The sequence below is a fragment of the Amblyomma mixtum genome, chromosome 4, assembly GCF_055824585.1.
Source record: "Amblyomma mixtum isolate Tamu chromosome 4, ASM5582458v1, whole genome shotgun sequence".
NCBI classification, from domain to species: Eukaryota; Metazoa; Arthropoda; class Arachnida; order Ixodida; family Ixodidae; genus Amblyomma; species Amblyomma mixtum.
Genome location: NC_143015.1, coordinates 162,693,172 through 162,713,925, shown reverse-complemented (window position 1 = coordinate 162,713,925; position 20,754 = coordinate 162,693,172). Strand labels below are relative to the sequence as shown.

At 47.0% G+C, this 20,754-nt stretch overlaps 1 protein-coding gene and 1 non-coding gene across 4 annotated transcripts in view; one reads left to right on the top strand and one right to left on the bottom strand.

Annotated features, from left to right (window-relative positions):
• The window catches only part of Arpc1 (Actin-related protein 2/3 complex, subunit 1A), a 27,962-nt gene extending 7,334 nt beyond the window's left edge, over positions 1 to 20,628 (bottom strand). Inside the window, exons 1-8 of one of the 3 annotated variants that reach the window (XM_089541145.1) lie at positions 20,492 to 20,628; positions 18,101 to 18,185; positions 16,043 to 16,324; positions 12,861 to 13,038; positions 11,769 to 11,878; positions 8,001 to 8,179; positions 5,198 to 5,298; positions 2,757 to 2,840 (exon numbers count right to left, since the gene is read on the bottom strand). In XM_089541145.1, coding sequence (XP_089397271.1) covers positions 2,757 to 2,840; positions 5,198 to 5,298; positions 8,001 to 8,179; positions 11,769 to 11,878; positions 12,861 to 13,038; positions 16,043 to 16,324; positions 18,101 to 18,164 — 998 coding nt within the window. In that variant the 5' untranslated portion in view covers positions 18,165 to 18,185; positions 20,492 to 20,628. Of the gene's footprint in view, positions 1 to 2,756; positions 2,841 to 5,197; positions 5,299 to 8,000; positions 8,180 to 11,768; positions 11,879 to 12,860; positions 13,039 to 16,042; positions 16,325 to 18,100; positions 18,186 to 20,181; positions 20,262 to 20,491 lie in introns of those variants that run through there. The other 2 variants (XM_089541146.1, XM_089541147.1) reach the window with 2 other exon arrangements.
• TRNAT-GGU (transfer RNA threonine (anticodon GGU)) lies at positions 39 to 112 on the top strand. Its single transcript has one exon. It is a non-coding gene; the product is annotated as a tRNA-Thr (tRNA).
• Positions 20,629 to 20,754: the final 126 nt, after the last annotated feature.

Sequence of the window (20,754 nt, the reverse complement as noted above, 5' to 3'; positions counted from 1 at the left end):
ATTGATCAATTCGCTCTCGCCCTACCATAAGCTTGCCGTCCTGGTTAGCTCAGTTGGTAGAGCGACTGCTCCGGTGAAGCGGTGGTCCCGGGTTCGAACCCCGGACCAGGACGAATTTTTCTTTAACTGCGTAGTTTCTGAGAAAGCTGTATAGCTTTCCTTTGTAGCCGTATGGCTGCGCTTGGGTGGATGTCAATGAGTAATTACTCCCTTATTACAAATCTACTCCACCTTGGGGGATTCCCCTAAAACATTTGGTCATCAATATGAGCTGCATCACATGAGGTGTGGCGGGAGCTCAGTTCTCTGAGCAAAGCGAACCCTGCAATGCTGGAAATGGATACAATTAGCAATCGATGCAAAGAACCTGGAGCGCAATGTTCATGCAGCTTGGGTGCTCTGTGTGAAGCTGCTTTGATTTACTAGACAGAGAAAATCTCAATTGATTCACTTCAGACGTGTTGCAAGTCATATTGAGCGTAATTTATTTATTTATTTATTTCCAAATACTGTTAGCCCTTGCGGGCTGTTACAGGGTGGGAATGGTATAGTCAGTCAGTACAACACAGTTCCAGCTCTTTTACAAAAGTTTCAAGTGAACAAGTTTTGTTGAATACGTGTCGGTCAAGGTTATTCCATTCTATAGTTGTTTTAGGCAGAAACGAAAACTTATACACATCAACTCTCGGCATGTATGACATAACTGCGAAGGGATGGTTAGTATGCGATGACAGTCTTCCGGGTGGTCGCAAGTACAAGGTAGAATCCAGATTAAACATATTGTGATAAAGCTGATAAAAAAACTTTAGCCTAGCAATTTTTCTGCGAATAGCCAATGTTGGTAACTGTGCTCATAATAGAAGCTCTGATACAGACTGCGTTCTTCGGTAAGACGAAAATATAAACCTTGCTGCCAATCTTTGAACACGTTCAACCTTTTCTAAAAGATATTTCTGATTCGGATTCCAAACTATGCTTGCGTATTCCAGAGTTGGTCTTACTATTGATTTATATGCTTGTAGTTTGACATCCGATGGTGCATCTTTTAGTTTCCGCAATAGGAATCCAAGTTTTCGTTGAGCTGCTCCACAAATGTTTTGCACATTTAATAATAGCACCCAGTAATAGCACCCAGACATCTCCGTTTTCTGACAACAGCACTTCCATTACTGCCGTGACCGGGTGAGCACAAAAAGAACAGCACCAGGGACAAAGCAACATGCACACCACAATAAGCGACTGCAATCGGCCACAGTACGATACAGAGTTTTTGTTGCCAACCAGTATTTCAAACATTTCCTTCTTACTGGAGTGGCTTACTACTGTGGTTTGTAGGATGTGCTCAATAAAACAATGGTAAGCACCACACTGCTGTCAGCTGGCAAGCACAACAGTTTGGAAATGTGCATGCAACGGAAGTGCACTCGTTAGTAGGAAGAGGTGCAGAATCTAGGTCGATTTTCGGAATGCGCACATCCTTTTGCAAACCGTCCACACAAACACGCCACACCAAGAGCTCTGCCAGTTGCGCTCACCGACTAGGGAAACGCTAGACTGAGATCACCCACAGCGCTGTACAGATAAAGCTTTAGTCAACGTGAGTCACACAAGGATATGGAGCAATCGTGATTATGGCCGTTTTCTTCCATAGAAAACCATCTCAGCTGAGCCGCTACCTATAGTAATGACAATGTAAAATGACATCCATTAAGAGTTGTCGCAAATGATCAGCATTTGCCCACTTATGGTCGTCAGTGTCTCCTCTCACATGTGACTCATTTTAGCTAGAAATCTTACTGCAGTCTAATACATTTTTCTTCAGCAGTTCAGTGTGCAGCAGCACTTCTACACACTTGCTGCCAATGTTTTCCCCACCTTTACTGCAGATAAGTACTACTACCATGCACTGAATACTACCTAAACAGGAAAACTAAATGACATCCCTTATGCATCATCACTCCATGAGTCCATGATAAGATACTGAGAGGAAACCAAGCTGGCCATTATCAACTAGCCTGACTCCGCATCTGAAAACCAGGAATCATATCAGCTGCCCCTGACTGCAAACAAGAGGGACACAAACGGACGTGCATTCTGGTTCTCCTAATTGTGTGCCCTTCAGTGCAGACCAATAATACATCTACGTGTGACAAACAGCTAGCTCGACCTGCTGGAGGGAAAACGGTACAGGGGAAGGTACAAATAATCGCGAAGCTGCTTGCACGGCATACAAAGAGTGACAACATCTTCGAACTGCTACTCCAGAAGCGCTGCAGACAGGCGGAGATGAGTGAAGCGCAGGTTTTCAGAAGAATAAAATGGGGCCATATCATTCACAACATTACTACAACGCAATGCTGTCAGTTATTTAAGCGTAGGCAATGCTCTGAAGTCCTGCCAAACAATATGAACCAAAAGTCAGGTGCCAGTAATCGGACACCTTAAACAGCTCTCCCAACTGAACTTATGCTTGTCATCAACACCGGCCAGTAACTGTCTCCTCATACCACACAGCCAAGATGACCACTGCAAATGAGTTCGGCTGCTCGCTCTGAGATACCATGCCTGTCAGTTCCACACAACAGCCTCAGCTGGCTACCACAATTTGAGGGAGACTACCACACTGTGCAGGCAACGGGGGAGCAATCGGGTTAGCCTGTACGCTACTCAGGCTGACAAGGTGTTACTGGGGGGGGCGGGGGGAAGTAGTACACAAGCCTCAACTCATTCCCACACACGTGAGGTTGCTCACATACGCAGCTGGGCTGATAACTTCGGGGTCCTCGCCGCCCGCGGAGCCGTGCTGGCTGCTGCTTCCTGCGGCTAGCCAACTATCACCTCTGTGCGCAAGCAGAGGAGGGGGAGACAGGTCCCCAGTCACCGGCGATGCACACAGAAAACACAGGCACGCCACGAGAACATCAAAGCGCAAGTGAACAGACAGAACACTCCAAAGAGACCCTCTGAGAGACCCTTGATAAGCATATTGGTTCCCATTAAGGGGGGACACTGGTCTTGAAAAAAAAAATTTTATTAATGAAGTCATTTTCAGGGCACATGTATTTTTGTGCGCTGATTCTAGATATGTCATTTATATTCATGTAAAGCAATTCCTTGAGCACTTATGCACTTTTTATGTAAGTATTTTGCGGAGAGTTTTGAAGAAAATTTGCTCCGGGAAACTCGCTGAAATGTATGCCATTGGGTTCTCTTGACACCAAGGAATACAATAAGGGTAAAATTATCATCCTGGCTATCATAGAACTTGAGGAATAGGGTACTGAAGCTGCCACTTCAGAAACAGGAATAAACACTTTCCTTCTCATTTCTCAAGCGACAACTTCAAAACTCTGTAACTTAAGTTCTATGATAGGCAGGAAGACAATTTCACCCTTATTGTATTCCTTGGTGTCAAGAGAACCCAATGGCATACATTTCAGCGAGTTTCCCGCAGCAAATTTTCTCCAAAACTCTCCGCAAACTACTAGCATAAAATGTGCATAAGTGCTCAAGGAATTGTTTTACATGAAATGAAATGACATATTTAGAATCAGCACACAAAAATACATATTCCCTGAAGATTTCGTAACTGTGACTTCATTAATAAAAATTTTTTTTTCAAGACCAGTGTCCCCCCTTAAACAGGGGCAGTCATGTGAGTAACTTGTTCGAGGAAGTCGTTCATCATGCACACAATGAGTGAACATGAGTGAATCAAAGCTGGACACTCATAGGCAACGAAGGAATGGGACAGCCGCAGCAACGGTGCACACTGCGAGCACTTGGAAACTGTACCGAGTCTTGCGTCACCGGTGTTCACCGACACCAGATTCCCAATTTCCTTATTCAAAGATTTGGTTTGGTTTATGGGGTTTAACGTGAGAAGGAAATGAGAAGGAAAGTGTGTATTCCTGCTTCTGAAGTGGCAGCTTCAGTACCCTATTACTCAAGTTCTATGAGAGCCAGGAAGACAGTTTTACCCTTATTGTATTCCTTGGTGTCAAGAGAACCCAATGGCATGCATTTCAGCGAGTTTCCCGCAGCCAATTTTCTTCAAAACTCTCCGCAAAATACTTGCATAAAAAGTGCATAAGTGCTCAAGGAATTCTTTTACATGAAATTAAATGACATATCTAGAATCAGCACACAAAAATACATGTGCCCTGAAAATTTCATAACTATGACTAAATTAATAAAAAAAAATTTTCAAGACCAGTGTCCCCCCTTAACAATCCAACAGACTGGCTCCCCAGACAAAGATAAGGTAAAGTTCAGGCCATCCATTTCCCCCACTGTAATGACGCCTATCTTGTCAGCAGCTGTTCAGCCGCACATCAAACCCAATCTGGCTCTTTAGAAAGCCATTACAGTGATAAGTTGGCAGCACGCATTTCACCGACAGCTTATTCATTTTTTAGGACTACCAAAAAATGAACCTAAAGCCCAAAACTTGAATGTCGCAGACTTCTGGGGAACAATCACTGCTGCTACCTGATCCCGCGGACAGGAGACTTGGACACTATACGTGTCAGTCAACCAACAGTGTATTCTTCACCACGTGCTGATGTGAACAGCCTCTCTTCACTAGCCAGATATGTACACATATCACTTATTTCGAACAGGTCCCCACTTCTTGAAACAGTACATCTTCTACCCACCTTTCCACGTACAGCAGCCTCATTCGTGGCATTGCTTTCGTGCGCTCTTGTTTTCTGTCTCACGCTCGCAAAGTCAACCCTGGCGTTACAATCTTGGTCATGTTACATTCGGGTAGATACAGTAGGTCACTCTACCAATGGTACAGAAATGCTTCTACACGTGCACACACACACTACCTGAAAATACTTCACTGGTCGAGAAAATATTAGCCATGTTGCCAAAAAAAAGCATGTCATACCCCTGGGTGAGCCCAGATAACCCACATAACCGCACCCTTGTGCACTGCTGCAAAGCTGCCATCTCAGACACCTTTCGATATCGGGTGCTTGGCACGCTTTCAATGACGATACACTGCACCACAAACGAAACGGGGCCACGTATTTGTGGTCACCTTTGCTGAGTGTGCCTATGGACTGAACACTGAAAGACAGATTATATTAGGACTAGAAAAAGAAGCAAGAAAAATGCATCCCACTCAGTGAAAGACAGCAAACCTCCAGCATGCTCTGTGCTATGTAGAAACTGAGAGCCAGCTCACCTGACGCCGTCCATCTCCTTGCGCTGCGACTTGTCCATCTTGTCCACAAAGCTCAGCTGGCCATTGCTGTACTCGTACACCATCGGGCAGCAGTCGTAGCCCTGGGAACGGCGACAACAGTCAGTGCTCAGGTCGTACACCAACAGCTGACATACTGGTGATATCCGGCACAAGTAAACCGTGGCAGCAAAACTGCCTATCCACAAGACACATCCCCCCCAACCAACAGCAGCTTTATCTGCGAAACGTCCGACTGGTAATGGGCCTCGCGCTTATTATATCATTCGAAAAAAAAATAATGGCTGAGGCTTAACTTGGTTAAGCCTGGAGAATGCGAAGCATCATCGTGTCGCATAATTTGGAGGCGCACAACCACAGCGACGGCGCGAGGTGGGCCCCCGTTTCTGCACTGCCGTGACGTCATCGTGTCACGTGGTGTGACGTCATGTATCACGTGATTTGGAGGCGCACAACCACAGCGACGGCACGAGGTGGGCCCCCGTTTCTGCACTGTCGTGACGTCATCGTGTCACATGGTGTGACGTCATGTATCAAGTGATTTGGAGGCGCACAACCACAGCGACGGCGCGAGGTGGGCCCCCGTTTCTGCACTGTCGTGACGTCATCGTGTCACGTGGTGTGACGTCATGTATCACGTGATTTGGAGGCGCACAACCACGGTGAAGGGCTGAAGTGGTAGCTAAAGTAGTATGCTTCGCATAAAAAGCATAGCTGCTCGAGCGTACCTGCTTCAGGTGTAGTTCGCATGCTTAGCTTCTTCGCGCTACACTGATGATGATGATGATGATGGTGTCCACATGGATCTCCAACACAAGAAGCTGGAATCACTCCATTACCGTTTCTTCTGCTCTGCTTAGCACGATGAAGTTACTTGGGTGCAGTCAACGTTCAGGAGAACCAGAAATACAATTACAGCGCTATAATTATAGAAAACTCATGCAATGTGGTAATTATTCTGCATACATTTCTCTCTCATTTATAGATTCCACTAGCCGTACAGGCGTGTAAACATGATATTTATAGATTCCACTAGACGTACAGGCGTGCAAACATGATATTTTTGGTTGCAAAGTGACAATGAATAATAAAAAATTCACTGACAATCAAACGGAATATTTTCTAATACCAATTCAGGTAGTTTCAGCTAAAAACAAATGCTTTACCACAAGTCACAGCAATGAAAAGAAACAGATGTATTGAAAACTATGTTTTCACCCATTACGAAACAATTTAGTATACCAGTACGGCCCACTGGACATTAATCACAGAAGGGGGAATCATGTAGCAGTAAAAGAAGTCAGCTTGTAGACTACCAAGTAACTTGTTCAAAATTCTTTAAAGACTATGAATTCCACTCAGTGAACAGTCTAATATGACAGTTTGACTTCGTGATAGGGGAGCTTACTGAATGCTGCCTGAAGCACTCTGTAAGGTGGCCAGATACTCCTTCACGGGAGGAGTGATGTCAACAGTCGATTATCAGAGGGGCAAGGCACAGTACAGTGGTGGTGAAATGTGCCAAGACCGCCCACAAAACGAACTTGAATGCGGAAACTTGAACTACGATGAGAGTAGGACCATATCCCCTCCGTGCAATCCCTCGCATGCCTGAATACAGAGCACTGGCTGTTTAATGCCACAAATTTTGAGTGACACTGATATTTCTCGCGACCCTGTGAGCTGTGTATCAACAAGATTTGACTTAGTAAATAAAACTGACCGTTGGTTACTACACCTGTGTAACACGACATTCAGCGGCAGCAATTTACGGCGCTGAATGCGCCGCTCGTCGCACAAGTGCCGCATTAAAGGCTAAGGTCACTGAAAGCTTTTCCAGCGACTCTAAATCGAGGCGCCCAACTTTTCACTAAAGTCACTGAAAAAGCTTGGAAAAAAAATTTCCGATGACTCTACCCCGCACCAGAGTGATGTCATCAAAGCACAGATGCATGAATGACAACTGCTAGGCAGTTCTTGCTGGTGGACACATGGGACGGGGCGTTAAAATCTATGAGATGGCAAACAGCACAGCACCTCTTCCTTAGAGTTAAGGGGGGACACTGGTCTTGAAAAGAAAATTTTATTAATTTCGTCATAGCTATGAAATTTTCAGGGCACATGTATTTCTGTGTGCTGATTCTAGATATGATGTCATTTAATTTCATGTAAAACAATTCCTTGAGCACTTATGCACTTTTTATGCAAGTATTTTGCGGAGAGTTTTGAAGAAAATTTGCAGCAGGAAACTCACTGAAATATATGCCATTGGGTTCTCTTGACACCAAGGAATACAATAAGGGTGAAATTATCATCCTGGCTCTCATAGAACATGAGTTATAGGGTACTGAAGCTGCCACTTCAGAAACAAGAATACACACTTTCCTTCTCATTTCTGAAGCGACAACTTCAAAACTCTATAACTTAAGTTCTATGATAGGCAGGAAGACAATTTCACCCTTATTGTATTCCTTGGTGTCAAGAGAACCCAATGGCATACACTTCAGCGAGTTTCCTGCAGCAAATTTTCTTCAAAACTCTCCGCAAAATACTAGCATAAAAAGTGCATAAGTGCTCAAGGAATTGTTTTACATGAAATTAAATGACATATTTAGAATCAGCACACAAAAATACATATTCCCTCAAGATTTCTTAACTGTGACTTCATTAATAAATTTTTTTTTTTTCAAGACTAGTGTCCCCCCTTAAGCCAAAGACTGAGGAGAGCCGCGAAAGGTGCTCTCAAAAGCTGTCGCCCTAAAATGCAGCAGCAGTGCACACTCACGGCGACCAGCAGCCGGGTGGGGGAGACCCAGAGGCAGGAGAGGAAAGGCAGGTACGGGGTGCGCACGGTGGTGATGGCCTGGCCCCGCTGGGCGTCCGCCACGCAGACGCTCGAGTCGTGGCCCACCCAGGCAAGCCGCGTGCCATCGCCCGAAAAGCACACCGAGTGCACCCAGCCAACTGCACCGAGAGACAGACATCAGCACCCACAGTGACATCATTCCCGCCACCATGACAGGCTGGTGGGACCTTTGAGTTTGTTTGTTTGTTTATTGATACTGTTAACCCTATTGAAGGGTCATTACAGGAGTGGTAGGAAAAAAAAAAGAAAGCAAAAATACCAACAAATCTGTCATCAAGTGCATTGTAAAAAGTCATTAAAGAGGACGAGAGAAGCAACGTTTTTAGATCCCTTTCAGTTTGCAAGCTCCCCCGCGCCGCGCCCGAGAAAGCGGCCCCCGTCCGCTTCCACTCACCACGCGGCGCTGCTGTCGCTGTCGGCCCGGAGGCGCCGGAGCGCTCGCGCTTGGCAGTTGCTGTGACAGCCTGTTCTCAGCCGCGATAACATTGGGAGCGAACACGTCGAACTCAAATTTGCTGTATTTTTGGAGCTGTCACGTTGAAACTTCAGCCTCATGGTTAAAGAAATGTTTCACCTGGCTAGTAAGGGTGAGATAAAGAGCAGGCTGATGCCAGTTCGCAAAAAACCAATAGTTTGCATTGCGCTTGATCGCATCACGTTTGAGACGTTTAGCGCTGATGATATGCGTATGTTGGAGCAGAGCTATCAATATTTCTTCGGGAGAATGCACGAAACATTAATGAAAGGATAAAACTAGCGATGTTCCGCTTCTAGATCAGTCACGAAATTCCGCGCTATATTATCAACGAAGCACCGCACATGCGAGCAGCATTTTGCACGTTCTTTAGAATTCCAATTTCAGAGAACACAAGTATAAATGCAGACACACTTAGCTGGATGCAGGGAGGGAATAACTATAGAAGAGCTTTTTATTTGCAATGATAGCACAGACAGGAGCAGCGTACTACACTTTCATTTTTAGAATGTTAATTTCATTGAACACAGACAAGCATTAAATGCAGACACACTAAGTCGGAAGCACGGAGGGAATGGCTACTTGCAGGCGAGCGTTTTTATTTGCAATGACAATATTTCTCTGTTCTCTAGCCGACGGTTCACGTCTCTCGCCTAGAAGTGGATGCGTGCCACTATGACAAAATGCAGCACTTGGCATGTAAAAGTGGCCATATGCTCTGCACATCCAAGCCGAACAAGGTTTTGCAATTCAAGCTCGTCTAGCAGCTCCCAAAAAACGTCCCTTTCAAAAACGGGACCTTCCTTCAAAGAAATCGGGATTGCTTTGTTTACAATGTTGGTAAACTCTAGCATCTTTTTGGTGGGATGCTTTAAGCACCCTTGCTTGAAGCTTTTGCATACTGTAAGATAAGCGTCACTGCCAACAACTGGCACAGGACAGCTGATATCTTCCATGCTGATATCTGCTGGCTGCTCCAAATCAGGCGGCGGTGACCATGGCGTAGACGCGAAGGGCCACGCTGGTCGGGCAAACAGCGTGGCGAGCGCCACCGCACGGAAGGAAACGGAAAGGCGACAATCCGCACACCGCAGCTTTCAAACTGAAAGGGATCTAAAAACGTTGGAGAGAAGTGTACACAGTGCCGTATTACATTGTAGAAGAGAGCAACAAAAAACATAATCACGCACACTCAAGAGCATTCTACAACTCGAGCTGAAAACAGGCCAGTTAAATAAGGTTCCAGGATGATGCAAAAAGTATCAACAAGGCCCTCAACAAGCCTTCGTTTTGAACAAATCCTCAAGCACTGCGCCCCATTCAAGAGTTGGACGGGCTGCACAAAAAAAAAAAATGCTGTAGAATTTTTCCGTAGTAAAGTCACTTGGACGTGCAAAATATCTACTATATCAGTGTCTTCTCTATATCACTTGTTGATGATGACACGCCTCTGAGGAAGAAGTCTGGCAATTTGGCTGCTTATTGAACATAGTGTTTTAACTCAGAAAAGAAATGCACAGAAATGCACAAAAGAAAGCCCATTATGTAGCAATTTATTTTCAGCTATCAGATTTCAAGTCATCATGTTTTCAATTCCAAGTTTTCAAGCATGGTGTTTGCACAAATATGTATAATGCTTGGAGGGGAGGCATGGGCCTATAAAATGATGAAAGCTTTCTGTGTTAAGAAATTGGTAAATTGGTAAATTTGAGGAAAGGAAATGGCCCAGTATCTGTCACACATATATCGCCGGACACCTGAACTGTGCCCTAAGGGAAGGGAGAAAAAAGAGAGAGAGAAAGAGGTGCCGTAGTGGAGATCTCCAGAATAATTTCGACCGCCTGGGGATCTTTAACATGCACTGACATCACACAGCACACGGGCGCCTCTTGCGTTTCGCCTCCTTTGAAACACAGCCGCTGCGGTCCGGTTCAAACCAGAGTACCCCGGCTCGGTAGACGAGCGCCTTAACACTGAGCCACCGCGGCGGGTCAAGAAATGCACAAAACACAATCGAGAACAGCAAAACCTCCCATGCCGTGCCGTCACTGCTTCGTGCTGCCCTGCTGCCTCCGTTCACCCGTTCATTCTCTTCTCTACTCCTCACTACTCTTTCACACCTTTCCTTTCTTGGCGTCCCACGCTGCCTTCTCATCACGTCCATAGCCACAGTTGTTTTTTCACCGTCCGCGCTGTGCACTTAGCCTCTACATTTTTAGCAATTATAGTCCCCTCGCAAGTGTATCCCAGCTTAAAAACCTTAACGACATACAGATACTTGAAATTCGTCACTCCATTTCACTTCTTTGTTTGTTCCATAAATATGTTCACACCCGTCCTTCGTTGTTACCTCTGGCATCACCTTTCCGCTCTTCACAACGCTTACACAATCAACTCAGCTTCAACCGGATATATGGGAAGACCCTGTCGTTTAATTCATCTGCATTACCTAGAGCAATAAAACTCTGGAATGATCTTCCTGACAACATAATCTCTTTCATTGATCCTGGTGAGTTTAAAAAACATCTATGTATACATTTATTGCCATAGTGATGTTCGAAATGTACGACAGTTTCATTTGTTATTAACGTTGTTTTCCCATTTACCACTTCTGTTGCCCCTGGTTGCTTTTTTTTTTCTCTCATGTTCGTGTTTCGCTTTTTTTCTCTCTCTATTTTCGTGTCTGATGTTATTTTAACTCCGTTTTGTATAAATTTCGTGTTCCTTTCTTGTATTTGACTTGTACCGCGTTCTTGTACCGATATTACGTTTTTTTTCCATCTGTATATACCTTTTTTTCGATTTGCCCCCTCACCCAATGCTCTTCAGGGCCTGTGAGGTACTAATAAATAAATAAATAAATAAATAAATACAGCCCCAAGGTCTTCAAAAGTTGGTCTCAACAACATTGTGCCCCAGCCATCTTGAAGGGTAGACAAAAAAAGAACAATCTGAAGTAGACGATAGCAGAAAATAAGAAAAAACGAAATTTGTAACAGGCGGGCAGTAACTTTCTAGCAACGCTGCAACTTTATGTTTCATGCCACCCATCGATTTTTTTTTCCTTCCCATCACCCTGTGGCATAGTTCTCAACGCTGTGCTCATACTGTGACTAGTCCAGCGTTTACCCCAATTCCACTGACCGCTTCAAAAGTCTACCATGCTGTCACACTACAGTGTACTGGTGTGGAGAAGGGACACCCCTACTCACTGCCGCTGGCAGACAGCTCGGCCACCAGGCTGCCGAAGGAGGACCCCTTGTCTCCCCAGGGTGTTGGCTCAGGGGCACTGTCCACCTCCTTGATGTAGGCGGAGAACACCCTGCGGAAGAAGACAACAGGCACACACCAGGGGGCAGAGCGTCAAAAGCGACAGGGCCACGGCGAACTCTTTGACAAAGTCTGACAACTTTTCTGTACAACACCACCACTGGACTACAGCAGACAAACTTGCACACGGATTTAGAGCTTTTCACCCTAAACGAGATGCATGAACATTGTATTTACCTCCCACTTTTCTTTTCCAACTCAGGAAGAGTACTTTAAAAGTCACCCCCTACAGCAATTTACGTGCTGGACCAACTTGCTCATTAGTTTTACAGTTTATGGGGGCTTAACGTCCCAAGCAACTCAGGCTATGAGGGACGCCGTAGTGGAGGGCTCCGGAAATTTCGAACACCTGGGGTTCTTTAACATGCACTGACATTGCACAGTACACCGGCCTCTAGAATTTCGCCTCCATAGAAAATTGGCCGCCACGGCCGAGATCGAGCCAGCGTCTTTCGGGTCAGTAGCCGAGAGCCACAACCAATGAGCCACCGCGGCAGCGGTTTAACTCGCTCATTAGTGCAGGGTCAGCACTGTCCATTCACTATAATTACCACCCCACCCCAACAAAGGTGGAAGTAAGGCAAAACCAACAGCACCAGGCACACACTAGGAACACAACGACAGTCCGTAAGTGTTCAGTTAGGTCGCTTCCTAGACTGGGGCAAAGACACTGCAAATTGAGGCGACAGCAACGATAAGACAAAGTAAGCTTGTGACGGTATATTATGTGCGTAGCAGGGGGCGGCAGAAAGTTAGGTGGGCGGATGAGATTAAGAAGTTTGCGGGGATACGGTGGCCGCAGCTGGCGAAGGACAGGGTTAATTGGAGAGACATGGGAGAGGCCTTTGGCCCTGCAGTGGGTGTAGTGAGGCTGATGATGATGATTGTGTGCACTAGACTTAACTACACATGGCCTTTTGCACGGACTAACCAGATGATGGATGAGGGACAACCGAATGAGAAGTGCCCCGTACCTGGTGCGGAAGTCGGTGGATCCGCAGGCCAGCAGGCAGTTGTTGGGGTGCCAGTCGACCGAGGTGGCCGTCGACTTGATGGGCTTCTTGATGTGCTTGCTCACCCACCAGTTGTGGTCCTCCTCAAAGTAGCACACCGACACCACCTTGGCCCCAGAGCCCACGGCAAACTTGTTCTCTGGGGAAAGGAAGGGGCCACAACAGTTCAAGCATTTGGAATTGGATGGCTAGACGCGACCAATTCTCGGCACCAAACCTCCTGAAAGTTATTAGATGTGTAAACAGAGTAGCAGGTTCCGTAACTTTTTGTATACCGTGAAAACCTGGGTATAACACAGACCAACATATAATACGAGGAGTAATGCAGGAATAGCAAAAACGAAAAAAAAAAAAAGATTTTATCCACACATAATACAAGTAAGCAAAGCTCGCCGAAAGCATTACTTCCACTGCATTAAAGGGACACTGAGGAGAGCTCTATTAATATTTTTTTTATAGCAAAATCCGATAGTTCGGCATTTCATGGCTTTGTTGCCACTTGGACGGCAGCGAAAGATGCCTTTATTTCTAAGAAATTTGGATTCGAAGTTGAAAAAGTTTTTCCCGCCGCTCTGATTCAAACTTGGGACTCTCCTATGACGACACAGGACTAAGTGACGTGAAACATGACGTGCACATGACGTAACGGAGACTACGTGATTTCTGGCGGCCAGCAGTGCGGCCCAGCAGCACCCGAAAAGAAAGCTACCGCCGGCCGCACGTTGAAGGCATCCATCGGATATTGCGGCCGTCGCTTCGTTTACGTTTGCACCGGCGTTTTGCCGGCGTTACAATGGATCCCGTTCTCGAAGTTGTCAACGAAGTTCTCGCAAATAGACACCATTAGCATACCATGTGCCTTGTTACCGTTAGCGGAATACCGGGAGCCCACATACCGCTGTGAGCATGCAGGCGCTGATTGGTCCCGGCGCAGCAGGAGCGCGCGTAGCTGTCGGGTACGTGGCGCCATCTGGCGACGTCAAGAAGATTTGCGCATGCATTTGCTGCGCCTCAGTGATTCGTGGTTTCTCGTGTCCTAGTGTTGCTAGAACTATTGGTTCTAGCAACACTGTTTTGTCCTATGACGTCATGAAGCTTGTACTTGCGAGTTTGGCCTGCGGCGGTGATACCTGTATTTTGGTTCTCGTTCTTTTCTACGTTACAAGAGCTTTGTTGTCAGTATGAGTGGCGTTTTTGTAATCAGGAGCTGGTATTCTGTCGATGCAAGTCAACTTCAATTTCTCCTCAGTGTCCCTTTAAGCGCCTTAGCGATCGTCATCGTCTGGTGCACTGCTTTCAGTGAGTTCCTATATACTAGATATCTTTCCAAAGATCTCTCTCATAGGAACTGTCCAATGCGTTTGATATCCCACATTTCCTGAAAGAGCGGCCAATGAGCTCCTTAGGAATGCTGGCCCGAGTGTCTGTGATTCAAGTGCTGAGCGTGGCTAGAGAGGCCCACTTCAGCCATCTGGTGGCAGTAACTGCAAGCTTTCCCTACCTTACCCAGTTCATGTAGCAGCACAACAAACTCCACTACAGCGAAATTTCCGCCACAACAAAGTATTTCAGACTCCCCATTAGCAAACTATACAAGGCAATACAATAAATTCTCCCACAGTGAACAATTCTCGGAGCGAGGTTCCACTTCAACGAATTTTTTCCGAGCAGACAGCAGACCCTTTTTTTTTACTCATCCACATATGCCCATATCTCATTAGGCTTCACCAAAAATAAATGCCGAAGTCAGTTTGCACTTCCAATAGTGCAGCGAACACTCACTGCAGAATCAGAATTAATGTGCAGACATGTGCGCGTAAAGATTTGATGCGGCACACGACTGCCTACAACGGTTTTGCCGGTACGACTCGGCCTCCGTGCTTGCAAACCGTGGCCTCCGGTGCGAGGAAACTTTCGGCTTTCTCGTTCGCTTCACAGCCGAAAGCATAATAGGTATAGATTCTACGTTCATTTCAGTGTGAAGTTACTGTAGCTACAAAAACCAGTGAAAACATTACACATTTAATGATAAGCAGTGGCTAGTTCCAAAGCGCTTTTTACGAGGCTTCAGTGCGGAGTTCGTAAGGCGTAGCAACACTGAGTAAGCGCCACACAATGATCCAGTGTCGCTAAGCCAGCAAGCCATTGCAAGGAGACTTACGCCAGCTAGGTTACACACTATACCGTAGCTACGAAAACCAGTGAAAACATTACACATTTAATAATAAGCAGTGGCTAGTTCCACAGCGCTTTTTACGAGGCTTCAGTGCGGAGTTCGTAAGGCGTAGCAACACTGAGTAAGCGCCACACAATGATCCAGTGTCGCTAAGCCAGCAAGCCATTGCAAGGAGCCTTACGCCAGCTAGGTTACACACTATACGTAGCTACGAAAACCAGTGAAAACAATACACATTTAATGATAAGCAGTGGCTAGTTCCACAGCGCTTTTTCCAAGGCTTCAGTGCGGAGTTCGTAAGGCGTAGCAACACTGAGTAAGCGCCACACAATGATCCAGTGTCGCTAAGCCAGCAAGCCATTGCAAGGAGACTTACGCCAGCTAGGTTACACACTATACCGTAGCTACGAAAACCAGTGAAAACATTACACATTTAATAATAAGCAGTGGCTAGTTCCACAGCGCTTTTTACGAGGCTTCAGTGCGGAGTTCGTAAGGCGTAGCAACACTGAGTAAGCGCCACACAATGATCCAGTGTCGCTAAGCCAGCAAGCCATTGCAAGGAGCCTTACGCCAGCTAGGTTACACACTATACGTAGCTACGAAAACCAGTGAAAACAATACACATTTAATGATAAGCAGTGGCTAGTTCCACAGCGCTTTTTCCAAGGCTTCAGTGCGGAGCTCGTTAGGCGTAGCAACACTGAGCAAGCGGCACACAGTGATCCGTTGTCGCCAAGCCGGCAAGCCATTGCAAGGAGCCTGACGCCAGCTAGGTTACACACTAGGCTCGCTTTTGCGCCGGAGGCGAACGTCGTGATAATGATTTATTATTTTTTTTAACTTTCTGGTGAATCTGTGCACTAAACTAGAACGGGCGCTGCTGTGTAAATGGCAGTGTGACAGTGGTTCCAGGCGGAGTCTCAACAGGAGGACACACTGCGAGGAGGAGGAGAGGGTCACTGACCCTGTGGTGACCACCGGACACAGGTGGCGGCCCGGTTGATGCGCAGCAGCACCAGGGTGGGCGTCCACACGGTGGCCTTGGCGCCGGGCTCCTCTGAGCCAAGGGTCCAGACATAGGCGTTGCGGTCCGCGGCACATGTCACAATGCGGTTGCTCCGCGGCGCCCAGTCCACGCTGGTCACCCTCAGGTCGTGCCGGCTCAGTGTCTGCCCCGGGGACCAGCCCCCACCGGGCTCCCGCTTGTACAACTGCACGTCCGTGTTGTTGGGGCTCAGCGCCACCTCTGCAAACGTGTGGGCAAGGAGAAAAAAAAAAAAAGGAGCGATCAGTCCATGGCCCACACAACACATGCTCTGCACGGACCACTCCGCTCAGTACAGTGGCATTTGCAAACACCATCTTTCCAAGTTCAGTACGCTCTCGCACATTGGTGAGACATAGTACAAGGACGGCTTGATAACACGAATGCACAAAGAGAGCCATAAGTTTTGCTGTAAACAAACAGAATCCACATGCTGTAAACATAATTATGCTACAAGACAATATATATCCTCAATCACAATCCTTTCGAAAACAGAACCAAAGTTATCATTTAGTACCCGTGCTGCCATCTGTTGACAAGCCGTAAATACGATTTGGACAAGCCCTACCCATCTTTAAGCCAGAGACAGGCTGCCAGAAAACTTACGGAAAGCTGGACTCGCTGTGATCCAAAAATAACAGCTGGCTTATGATAAGCACGGCTCGTCCAAGTCCGCTAGAGGGTTAAACACTACGCAATGAATATATTCAGTCCATGAACCATTAATCAAGCTAAGATAACATTTCAGAAGCCTAAAAATTATAGCACTAGGTACCAGTGCCGCAGAGAATTAGCACTATAGATACGATGACTGCATTTCACCATTTCGGCTTTAATGCAATGTACAGCCAGGTACAATACGAAAGGGAACAACACTGTAGACTGCACTTAAGACCAGTGGCCACTGTATCCGAGTGTAAAACCCAAAGCTTTAATGCTCAATGCAGCGCTCACAACACACCGGTCATTCAGCCAATGCGGCAGGCTGGGAGTGCAGATTTTCTGTAGTTAAAGGCATACACAGGATAAATTGAAGTTGGCCTGCACTGATCGATTACTGTATTATATAATGACAAAGAGGTGGCTGTCATTACAAATGGACCCTCTACAAGCTATGAAAAGGCAAAAATGAGGTACAGGTGCTGCCACCACTGGCTGTTTTCACAAGCTAGCTAAGGTGAGGTGAATTTTGGCATAGAACCCTTCCAAACAGTGATCGCAGAGTCTCTTTCACCGCTGATGTCATGAGTTTTATTTGACGGACAGGAAAATTAACAAACCCAATTCTCTCGCCAATAAATTTGTCTTTTGCTGCAGGACAAGCATTAACCCTCTGCGGTCCGAAATGTTACCCATTTCGCGACCATTCTGGCCCGAAACTATTTCGAAAGTTTAGGGCACCGCAAAACAAAACGGCAACTGTGCAACTCGTGGGATGTTTATTTTTGGTCTTTTCCCTTACGTGCCCAAATCTTTCCACAATATTTGTGGTGGCGTGTTGCACCGCTCAAAAGAATTCTCTAGTGTACACTCCTAGATCTTGATCGTGTTATCACCACAGCCGTCTCCGGAGCCATCTTCTTCGTCACTCCCGCCACTTGAGTCAGTCCAAGCACTCCGCCCGTTATCTCATAGGCACATAGTTATAGCTAAACACACAGGAATCTTTACAGGAGGTCGGAACGGCTGTTCCGTGTTGTCGGAAAAGGCCCGACTAGGGAATGCGAAGGGTTTACGTGGTCAGAAAGAGCCATACAACAGAGTTTTACTAAGAACAAAAACTGTACGCAGTAGTCATCGGTGTCTTTTATAAGTGCCCTTATTTACAAATGCTTGGAGGGAATGTTTCCATGCAGCACCCACACATGCGACTGTGTAGCTCGGCGCAAGGGACGCAACCTCTGCCAATAAATCCAGCAGCACTGAGCTGAATACACGAATGCAGGTGGACGAACTGAGCAACCATGCCGCACCTACCTGTGCGATCCTTGTTCCAGGCATGACAGGTGATCGGTTGTACACCGAAAGTGTGTATGTCCATGGTGCTGCTACAAGGGCGTCACTGCAAGACAAACACAAATGCAGGGCTTGAAAAGGAGGCACCGGAGAGTGCGAGAAATATGACACATCCCACTGTAGTAACTGTACAAGCTGAAATCCGTTTTTGCATGAACAAAGGGGGTGTCAGGGCAAATGCTCAGGTCTGGGCACACATCTGCTCTTGGTACACCAAGTGCACGCGTAGTTCACAAGCATCTCTTCCACGTGGATGAGATTCAAAATTAGGGTCCAGTTTTAGGCCATGCAAAGACACTATACACAACTTTAGTATGAGCTGATGAAGGTAGCCATCACAGCAAGGAGTTCAGATGCAAGCTTTCAAACATACAAACACTAAAATATCTAATAAGACGGTCATTTTACATGCACAGACGTATTACGTTAGCATGACCAGCACCCACCCAAGATGGTCTTGCCAAATGACAACCTATGTGCTGGTCACGGCGCTGAAAACTGCAATAAGCAAGTTTCGGCTCACGAGAGTCTGCTCACCGCAATGGATCACCTCACACTGTTGCCTGGCAAGCTAGAAACAGGTTAGACAATAACTTCCAAGACATGCAAGATGTGTCGACCGTGCAAAAACCAGCGCTTACGACCAGCGCGAGCAATAGTCATCCGGCGGGAAAGGAGCTTTGTTTGACGTCGCCTGGATCCAGTCGGCCGCAGTAGTGTCGCTGACACCTAGTCAGGTGTGGCCCGCGAAAGCCACGCATCGACGGCTCCGCGCGTGGCTCGACCTTATACTAATGAGTGACGCACCATTTTTTAGCCACGGATGCCCCGCTCAAACAAACAGTGGAGACTTGCGAGACGGCGGACCTGTTTGCGCCCCGATTTCGAAAGATCACACCAGCCGGTGTCAGCGGTCGCACACCGAATCGCTTCAGGGCTCTCGCAAACAAACACGGGAAACGGTGCGGGTTTGTCACGGAAAAAAAAAAAACGAAAAGAACGCATTTAAGCGGCCGTAACCAAAAAAAATGAACGGAACAAACCCTGACCTCCAACACATTTCTGCGCATTCTGACCTTGCGCTACCGCATTCAGGAGTTCGTCTGCTCCATTTCACGCATGCGCACTTTTTCGTAAACGCCTACAATGAAGCGACGCGGAAATCTGCGAATACGTTCACAAGAAAGGATGCTAGTATATCAGATGCGCTGCGGAGTGCGATAAGCTTCAGTTCGACAGCGCCAAACGTTCTTCGGATTTACAGCCGCTCAACAAGTACACGCCCGGTTTTGCAGCTCCGATCAACGACACTCCCGGCAACTCGGACTGGACGAAGCAGACGAAACAAACATGTGGAGTTCATAAACGACCGCCTTCCAACGTCGCCGCCGGGCGAAATCCCCGGCGTTCGCACGCCCACTCGCGTCGCCCTTTTCCGGCCTGCGCCGCACGGCTCGTTAAACTCGCAATTGGAGCACAAAGCAAATGCCTAACGGGAAGCAAGAGACTACACACGACAAAATGCGGAGGGCCTCGTTGACGTCGTTTAGCATCGTTTACTTTTTTTTTCCTTCCTCGCTGCGGCGCAATCCGAAACAATCTAAACATTCTGGCCCCGGAGTTACGTCATGGACAGACCGTAAACTACACGCCCGCGTTGAATCATCGCCAGAAGTACCGCAGAACTTGAAACGGCGAAGTCGCAATGACACATCCTTCGTAGATTACAAAACAAATAGAACAATAACTTGGCAGATGATCAGGGCCTTACAGGATAAGAAAAGTTCAGGCGTTTATAGCGCTTCTAAAGGGACGTAGCGCTTCAAGCGAAGGAAGCCCCGAGCCAGAACTTTTTGCTCTGGCACCGACAACGGTTAGCCTTTCCCAAGAACACGAAACAGACTCGAGAACGACTTAAACAACTCGAGTCAGCCTGCCGGGCCCAACTGTCATGTAATCACGGCGGTTTTTATCAGTGTAGCATAATTCTCGCCGAGAGCTACGGTGAACGGTACTACGTCAAATTAGTGCCAGCGACTCACCGGTGCCGAGAACCTGTTGCGTACGCGACACGACGAAGAAACGACACCGCCCGGGCGATAACAGGAGCTAACGGAAGAAGGAACGAGAGAAGTACGCAGTAACGCTCGATGCATAAGTGAAGCCGCGCCCAGTACAAAGATTGCGCTCCGTATCGCCGGAACAGTAGCACATCCTTCGTCGGCATACTCCTAGGCCTAGCGGCTTTGCGGGGGAGTAACCCGTCATAGGTGCCGACAAGTGGGGGTGAAACGACGCTTTCCTAGACACGCCACACTTGTTCGAAAGCAGAAGATTACAGGCACATCTTACCTTGCTGTTAGGCAGTCAATGCATGAAAACCGACGCCGAAATTACAGAATATCCAGCGATTTCGCCGACCGAGAAGCACGTCCTCTCGGCCACCGCGATAAAGCGACTCGCTTTGTATTTTGGCTCGTGTTGGCTGTGCCGGCGGATGCCGGAGCGGCTGAAGTCAAGCCGGACACAATGACATGACAATGACATCCCGTATCACCGTTTCCTCAATACAATATTATAAGCTGACGAAACACTTTTATTTCTTAAAAAAACTA